General features: G+C 52.5%; 1 protein-coding gene across 1 annotated transcript; it reads left to right on the plus strand.

The window, feature by feature from the left end:
* The first annotated feature begins 2,704 nt into the window (after positions 1–2,704).
* abcb9 (ATP-binding cassette, sub-family B (MDR/TAP), member 9) lies at positions 2,705–8,642 on the plus strand. Its single transcript, XM_042337487.1, has 10 exons — positions 2,705–2,888; positions 3,236–3,365; positions 3,765–3,970; positions 4,144–4,341; positions 4,709–4,837; positions 5,315–5,506; positions 5,833–6,006; positions 7,195–7,354; positions 7,610–7,746; positions 8,250–8,642. The coding sequence occupies exons 1-10, from the start codon at positions 2,715–2,717 to the stop codon at positions 8,550–8,552; spliced, it is 1,803 nt and encodes a 600-aa protein (XP_042193421.1). The 5' UTR covers positions 2,705–2,714; the 3' UTR covers positions 8,553–8,642.
* The last annotated feature ends 580 nt before the right edge of the window (positions 8,643–9,222 follow it).

Below are 9,222 nucleotides of genomic sequence, written 5' to 3' on the forward strand. Positions count from 1 at the left end.
CGGCCTGGGCGTGTGCCTGAACCCAGCCCAGGGCCCCGGGCGGCTGGGGCGCTGGGCCGGCTGGCTGCGGCTGCTGTTCGGGCTCGTGCCGCTCTACGCCACCGTCAAACTGCTGCTGTACTCGGACACCAGCGCCTTCCCCCACGACCTCTGGTTCTGGAGCCTGTTAGCCTGGACTTACTTCTGCTCACTGGCCACAGGCGCTCTCTGCCACCTGCTCTCCTGTGCGGGGCAGCGGGCTGGGGCTGGGGCTGGGGCTGAGGAAGGCTGTAATTTACTCACTGACGAACCGGAGGAGGAGAGGCGGCCTGAGAAACCGGGAGCCGGGCGGAGGCTTATCAGCTTGTGCTGGAAGGAGGCAAGGTTACTGACAGCCGGTGCGGTCTTTCTATTATTAGCTGAGCTGGGTATGTATCCCTGTCTTTCCCATTGTTATTTATATTATAATACAGTAATAATAATACTTGCATTTGATATAACGTCTTACCACGTCATCGATACGTCTCAAAATTGCTTCAGAAATGATTGACCCCCTCTTCACCTCCCACCTTGTTGTTTTTATTACGATAATTAATAAGTATAATACTTGCATTTTTAATTAATTCATTAATAAGAATAATACTTGCATTTGATACAGCGCCTTATCACGTCATCGAGACGTACTTAGTTTAGGGCGAAACACGGCAGCCAATTGCGCACAGCAGGTCCCACAAACAGTCGTGGATTGAAGTGACCAAATTATTATTTTTTTTAAGGATTAATATCCCCGGAAAAGCGATCCGCCAATCGACTTACAATCGGGATTCTACTTACGGCTAGGTGAACAGGCGTGTGGAGTAAGGAAACTTGCTCAACTTTCGCCCTGCTGGGAATCGAACCAGGTCTCTTGCTTGTGAGGCAAGTGCTCTAACCACTGAGCTACAGGACTCCATATATATCATGGCATATATATATATATATATATGCTGTAACATGTAGTGATTGCGTATTCTGTGAGCGAAATTAATGAAACTTCCTACCTACCTACCTGCCCGTACCCTCCGTTCCTCTGGCTCCGGTCTGCTCCACATCCCCCGCCCCAACCGCCCTACCATCGGTGGTCGGGCCTTCAGCCTCTCAGCCCCGAGGCTCTGGAACCCCATCCCCCAGTGCCTTCGCCGCTTCCTCCCTTTCCTCCTTCAAGGCCGGTTTCAAGACCTTTCTCTTTGACCGTACCTTCAGCTCCCCTCTCGACTCTCTACCCCCTCCTCGCTCCCTCCCTTCCCTCCCCTCACCCTGACCATTTCCCCCCCAATGCTCGGGTCCTGACCCAACTGTACAGCGCCTTGGGACGTCCTCCCGACGTGAAAGGCGCTCAATAAATGGAATCTTGTTGTTGTTGTTGTTGAAACTCAGCAGCCGATTCACACACAGCAACTTCCCCATAAACATTCGTGGAGTGAGTGACCACATTTTTTTTGGTGGAGGAAAGTTTAGTTTAAAAGTTTAGTTGAAGAGAAAAGTTATTAATCTCACGTAGTGGAATTGAGGCCCAAAACAAACTGTTTTGACGTAGTCGGGTCACAAATCATCTAAACTCCCGAGATTTTTTTTTGTCGAAAATATCATACAGCACAAAAAGAGGCCATTTGGCCCATCGAGTTTGTGCGGGCTCTTTAAATAGAGCAATTAATGTCAATCCCACTCCCCGGCAGTTTCCCCATAACCCTGCAAACCCGTCCTCCTCAAATACCCGTCCACCGCATTCTTAAAAGTAGTTATCGAATCGGCCTCGACTGCCCTTTCAGGCGATGCGTTCCAGATTCGAACAACTCGCTGTGTGAAAAAATGTCCTCACCCCTCACTTCTGCTTCTTTTAGATACTATTTTTAATCTGTGACCTCGAGTCACCGACACACCCACCAGTGGGAAGTCTTTCCCTTTCTAACCTATCAAATCCCCTCATGATTTTGAAGACCTCTATTAGGTCCTTGTAACCTCTGCTCCAATGAAAATAATCCTCACCTCTCCAGCCTTTCCTCATCATCAAGGTCCCTCATTCCTGGTACCATCCTCGTAAATCCCCTCTGCACCCTTTCCAATGCCTTAACATCCTTCCTATAGTGTGGTGCCCAGAACTGGGCGCAGTATTCTAACTGAGGCTTAACCAGCATTTTATATGGGTTAATCATAACCTCCTGACTCTTGTACTCTATGCCTCTATTTATGAAGCCTAGTATTCCATATGCCCTTTTTACAGCCCTATATACCTGTCCTGCCACCTTCAAGGATTCATTTACCTGCACCCCCAGGTCTCTCTGTTCTTTTACCCCCCTTAAGATTGTATTACCAGCCTATATTGCCTCCCCTCATTCTTTCTACCAAAATGCCTTACCTCGCATTTCTCTATATTGAAACTCATCTGCCATGTGTCTGCCCATTTTACCATTCTGTCTATGTCTTCCTGCAGTCGGCTGCTATCCTTCTCACTGTTTGCTACCCTCCCTAACTTTGTGTCGTCCCCAAACTTGGAAATGGTACTTGCCAGTGTGTAGTTAAAGTCCCCAAAGCCTTGGCTAATGCCGTCCCGTGCCTAATACTCTCCGCAATTAGGTAAGCAGGATACATCCCCCACGGGGAAAGAGTGCACATTCCATTCCAACAGTTTTTCTCTGGGATTTGTGTGTGTAGGTGGGATGCGTGCAAACTTCAGCTTGATTTGGATACTCTTAAGCATGGTGATGGTTTCCACACGTAAAACTACATTAGTTACTGTTGCCGCTCTTGCCCGCAGGAGATACCTTTGTGCCCCTTTTCATGGGCCAAGCCATCGACGGCATCGCAATTCACAAGAACATGAAGACCTTCACGGCAAGTTTAATCAAAATGGGAGTCCTCACCTTCGTATGGTAAGTGCTGAAAGATAAAGTTACTGTGCGACATGGGGCTCGGTGGAGGCAAGGGAGTTGGGAGGAGGGTGGGGGGGTGGGGTTAGGGGGCGAGGTGGAGGGCTCCGGGTTGGAGCTGCCAGGGGTGGGGGGATGCAGAGAGGCTGAAGGCCCAATTAGGAATGTAACCCTCCCATTTCACACGGCACTGACTGGCTTTGCAGCATCGTAGAAAGGATCGCATACAGACTGTGCTGTTATATTAGCCGGCCTAGCTCAGGCCCTGTCCCCAGCCCCTGCCCAGATGGACGGACGGACAGTGCGTATTTGTTGTGCCGTTGCCCGGCTGACCTTCACGCATGTGACAGTGCTTTATCCTCAGGGGTTCGAGCGGTATCTTCACCCTCGTCTTCGCCCGAATCAACATCCGAATCCGCAACATGCTCTTCAGGTCTCTGCTGCAGCAAGACATCGCCTTCTTCGATGCCAATCACACAGGTGTGAGAGAGAGAGAGGTGGGGTCTCCAACAGTAAAATAAAATACTCGCGCACACGCACCCTCCTCGACACTGTATCCCATTCCCTTTCAAAACCAAGAGGGGCAAGTGTGTGTGTGTGTGTGTGTGCGTGTAGGGGTGGGGGGGGGATGGACCATGTGCATGTGAGGGGGGAAGTGTGTGGTGGGGTGTGTGTGGGGTATGTGTGTGCAGGGAGGGGTGGAGTGTGTGTAGGAGGTGTGGGGGGGGCATGTGTATGGGGGGGTGGGGTATGGGGAGAGAGTGTGTAGGGAGGGGAGAGTGTATGTGTTGGGGGGGGGGCGGTGGGGGGGGCGTAGGGAGTCGTATTTGCACGGGGCCTGTGTTGCTGGCTCTGATCACTGGCTGGTTAATGTTACAGGCGACATCACGTCTCGGCTGACGTCTGACACCACGGTGGTGAGCGACATGCTGTCACACAACGGCAGCCTGTTCCTGCAGAGCGTGGTCAGGGGGCTGGGCGTCTGTGTTTTCATGGTGGTTCTGTCCTGGCAGCTCTCTCTCGTCACCTTCATGGGATTTCCCATCATGATCCTGTCCTCCGAAATCTATGGCAAGTATTGCAAGGTACGTCATTAGCGCCTTATCACCTAGTTTGAGACGTCTCAAAAGCGTTTCACAGGGTACATTCTATTGGGATTCCTGTGGCCGCCGTCTGATGAGAAATGTCTGTGTCCCGCCTCCCGCCCCCTCCCCCCCACCCCCCGTGGCTGCCTCACCGCCATCGTTACCTCTTGCAGAACCTGGCGGCACAGGTGCAGGACGTCCTGGCCAAAGCCAACAACCTGGCTGAGGAGACCATCTCCTCCATGAAGACGGTGCGGAGCTTCGGGACCGAGGAGACCGAGTGCCGGGAATACTGCCGCAGGATGCAGGACGTGTACACCCTGAACAGGAAGGAGGCCATGGCCTTCTCCTTCTTCACCTGGTCTGGCCGTGTGAGTGAGCGATGGAGGGAGGGAGGGAGCGACGGAGGGAGGGAGCGAGGGAGGGAGTGATTTTTAACGTCCACCAGAACAAGCATAGGCATAGACTAGGCCTCAGTTTAACGTTTTGCCTGAAGGATGACGCCTCCGACTGATAAACTGCAGCCCTTTCCCCCCGCCCTCCCTCCCCTCCTCCTGCCCTCCCGTCCTCCCCACCTCCCTCCCCTCTTCCATCCCCATGAGCATCACACCTGAGCGTCAGCCTTCAGACAGTGACCTCAAAGTCCCGACATGGGGCTCGAACTCACACCCTCCTGACTGCGAGGCAAGGGCGGGTATGCACGACTGAGCCAATAACAAAAAGTAACTGTGCCCTCAGTTGGTCCAGATCAGCGTCCAGATCTGCATCCTGTATTATGGCGGTTTCCTGGTCTTAGCCAAACACATGACTCCCGGCAACCTCATCTCCTTCATCATCTATGAGCTGCAGTTGGGCGATTGCTTGGAGGTAGGTGGATCGGGTTCTCTGGCTTGGTAGGCGAGCGTGCTAACTGCTACGTTACAGGACTCCATAGTATAATAATAATAATTTGTGCATTTGATACAGCTCATCCGGTCGTTGAAACATCTCAATGCGCTTCACAGGATACACTGTAAAGTGAATTGACTTTGTATTTTGGTAGGCAAAACATAGCAGCCAATTGCACGCAGCTGCATCCCACAAACAGTCGTGGATTGAGTGACTTTTTTTTGAGGGATTATTAACCCCGGAAACCGATCCGCTAATCGACTAACAACCTGGTTCCTGCTTACTGCTAGGTAAACAGAGGCACGTGTGCGGAGTAAGGAAACTTGTCTAAGGTTGGTCCCCGCCCGGGAATTGGACCTGGGTCCTCTCTTTGCGAGGCGAGAGTGCTAACCACTACACTGCGGGTCTGCACAATATTACAGCAGCGGGCGAGGCCTACTGACTCTCTGCTTTCAGAACCTGGGCACTGTCTACACTGGCTTGATGCAAGGGACCGGAGCTGCTGAGAAAATCTTCCAGTACATGGATCAGGAGTCGTGTGGAACGCTGAATGAGGGAACGCTGGCCCCAGACATGCTGAAGGGAGAGATTACCTTCAGTAATGTCTCCTTCGCCTACCCCACCCGGCCCCACACACAGGTCCTCAAGGTGAGCTCTATCCACAGGTGTAATAATAATAACCCTCACATTTGACATAGCGCCGTAACATGTCTTGGAGACGTCTCAAAGCGCTACTGTAAAGTGAATTGACTGCATTTTATGGGCGAAATGCGGGAGCCAATTCCGCACAGCGGCGTCCCACAAACAGTCGTGAATTGGGTGATCAAACTTTTTTTTTGGAGGGATTATTACCCCTGGAAAAACGATCCGCCAGTCGACTAACAACTGGGTTCCTGCTTACTGCTAGTTAAAGGGGAGAGATTGTGTCCGCTGGGCTCCGCTGTGTAACCGGCCGCACGGTCATTGTGTTGCAGGACGTGTGCTTCACGCTTAGCCCTGGGGAGGTGACGGCACTGGTCGGCCCCTCGGGCAGTGGCAAGAGCTCGTGTGTGCATCTGATGGAACGTTTCTACAGCCCGCAGGCCGGGGAGGTGCTGCTGGACGGCCTCCCCCTCCCCAAATACCAGTCCCAGTACCTGCACTCCCAGGTATGGCAACCACACGCCAGGCACATGCCAGATACACGCCAGACACACAGAGAGCTGGCGCTCAGGGCTACTCCCACTGACCTGAATAAGACTGAGGTCTTCCTGATTGGCTCGCGCCAGCGCCTCTGCACCTCCGACTCTGGCAGCATCAACCTCCATGGTTGCTCACTACAACTCACCAAGCCAGTCAGGAACCTTGGTGTCTTGTTCGACCCTCAATTGTCTTTTCCCCACATCCAAGCCATGACCCTCTCTGCCTTCCCTCACCTCCGTAACATCGCCCGACTCCACCACTACCTCACCCCTCAGGCCACTGAAACTCTTGTTCATGCCTTCATTACTTCCAGGCAAACGCCCTACTTCTATGCAAACGCCCTACTTGTTGGCCTTCCCAACTCCTCCCTCCACAAACTGCAGATAATCCAGAACTCTGCAGCCCGTGTCCTCTCCCGCACCAAACTCCGTGACCCCATCTCCCCCATTCTCACCCGACTCCATTGGCTGCCTATCCTTCAGAGGATCCAGTTCAAGATCCTGGTCCTCACCTACAAAGCCCTCTATGGCCTCGCCCCACTCTACCTCTGGGACCTCCAAACCCCCTACCAACCCGCCCACTTCCTCCGCTCAGCCGGCTCTGGCCTGCTCCACGTTCCCCGACCCACCCGCCCCACCATTGGCAGGAGAGCCTTCAGCCACTCTACCCCCAACCTCTAGAATTCCATCCCCCAGTCACTCCGCCTCGCCCCCTCTTTAGCCTCCTTCATGTCCCGCCTCAAGACCCTCTTCTTCGACCATGCCATAGGCCACCCCCTTCCCCTCCCCTCCCTTCTCCCCTTCTGACCCCAGCTCGGGTATGAAATGCTGTACACTGTCCAGCGCCTTGGGACTTCCTCCCGACGTGAAAGGCGCTATACAAATGTAATCTTGTTGTTGTATGCATGAGCTGTGAACCACCACCACCATGTCCTTTAATATTCCTCTGTTTTCCAAACGTTGGATTATTCCCGGGGGTGGGGGGAGGGTTGGCGAAGGGGCCGTAAATCTTTCATTCTGGTTGTGCGAGTGTGCGTGTATGTGTGTGTGTTTGCGGGTCAAACCCATCTGAATGGCCTCCTCTATCCCCATGTTCTCCCACAGGGAATGGTTTATTGCCGTGTTTTCCGTGCTGATGCTCAGCTCTGTTTACAGGTGACTCTGGTGGGCCAGGAGCCCGTCCTGTTTGCCCGTCCGATACACGAGAACATCGCGTACGGCCTGGCAGACTGCCCCGTGGACATGATGGTGTGGGCGGCAAAGACCGCCAACGCACACGGCTTCATCACAGAACTGACGGACGGTTACGGCACAGGTAACAGCATCTCCAGCCGAGTTCTCCTCTAGACCAGATTCCCTCATCATCACTCCCCTCAACAACCTACACCCAACTTCCTCACCCCAAACTCTGCAGCCCACATCCCCTCCCACACCCACTACCCCCCTCTCCCAGTGCCTCCGGATATCCTTCCTAAATAAGCTGCGACACACCGTGCTCCCGCTTAATTTGCCGTGGACCCAGAGAAACAATGACACCTTTTATTCCAAGCGTTTCTGTGTTCCCGATCAGAGACGGGAGAGAAGGGGGCGCAGCTGTCGGGGGGGCAGAAGCAGCGAGTGGCCATTGCCCGGGCCCTGGTCCGTAGCCCCCGAATCCTGCTGCTGGACGAAGCCACGAGCGCACTGGATGCTGAGAGTGACCACAAGGTGAGTGAGTGACCATCAGCCTTCGGGACGGGTGGGTGGGTCATGTTTGAAGCTGTTTGAAGAGGAAGTTTATCGAAGGTTAGGGGGAAAGCGAGTGGGAGACCGGGATCAGACAGAGCGAACTGGACAGGCCCGATTACTACTCTCTATATCTGTCCCTGGGCCTGCTATGGTTCCAATTCTCCCAAGTTCTCCATCAAATGAAGGGCTTCGAGGTGCTTTGACGTGATGGGCACCGCGTCAAATTCCGGGATTATTATTTTATTCCAAAGTCTGTAATGTTTGTGCTGACTTTCACGTGGTCAGTATTTCACACCGTTTTAGCTTAATGCTGGAAATTTGAGAAAAAGTGCCCTACCCATGTCATTGAGACGTTCTCAAAGCGCTTCACAGGATATGCTGTAAAGAGGAGTGACTGTGTATTTTGTGGGCATCTTGGGTAGATTGTGCTGACCTAAAACGTGGCTGAGGCTGTATTCGGTCGTTTTTGCTCCCTGTTGTAGATCCAGCAAGCTCTCTGCAGCATAAAGGAGAACTGCACTGTGCTGATTGTGGCCCATCGGCTCAGCACTGTGAAGAACGCAGACAAGATCATCGTGCTGCAGGACGGGACAGTGGTGGAGGAGGGCAAACACGAGGAGCTGATGAGGAGGGAGGGTCTCTACGCCAGGCTTGTGCACCGACAGCTGTTAGACATCAAGTCGGGGGGGAAGAGACCTCTGGCGGAGCACCTCCACAGGATCGCGAGCGAGAGAGCGGCTCGCAGCTCTGGGGCCAGCGAGGATCTGGGAATCGGCATCGACTGATCATCACGAGAGGCTGGGGGGCTCACTCCCTCGCTGGCCAACTGCAGCTACAACAGCAACACCAACTTACAATTATATATAGCGTCCCTCACCCAGATGCTATATATGATGATAATAATAATAATAATAATCCTTGCATTTTATACAGCGCCTTAACACGTCTTCGAGACGTCGCAAAGCGCTTCACAAAATGTACTGTAAAGTGAATTGACTGTATTTTGTGGCCGAAAGGCTATCTCAACAGCAATTTACACTGTTTACATATTAATATGATATGTCATAAGGTGTCATAAGGTTTTCCAACAAGCGTGTTCCTGTTGCTTGCTCCCTCGCTCTCTACTCAAATCCCATTGCCTTGCCCTCTCTCCCCACCGTGTCTGTATTGGTTCTCGCTTCCCCCTCTGGAGCTCTCTACTCTTAAACTCATTCCCTGCTCTTTCTTTCTCTCTCTCTCTCTCTCTCTCTCTCTCTCTCTCTCTTTCTATACCTACCCTGTTCTTTATTTTTTTCTCAAATGATTGTTGGGTTCTGTTTACACTGCGTTATGCACTCAGTGTTAAGATCCATTGGAGTGTTCAATAAATGAAATTAAATTAAATGCAGTAGATTGTTATTTAACTTTCCCTGGAGTGTACAGTACACAGACAGACTCTTTTGGCCGCTCCCAAGC

This window comes from Callorhinchus milii, unplaced genomic scaffold (assembly GCF_018977255.1).
Source record: "Callorhinchus milii isolate IMCB2004 unplaced genomic scaffold, IMCB_Cmil_1.0 Scaffold8, whole genome shotgun sequence".
NCBI classification, from domain to species: domain Eukaryota; kingdom Metazoa; phylum Chordata; class Chondrichthyes; order Chimaeriformes; family Callorhinchidae; genus Callorhinchus; species Callorhinchus milii.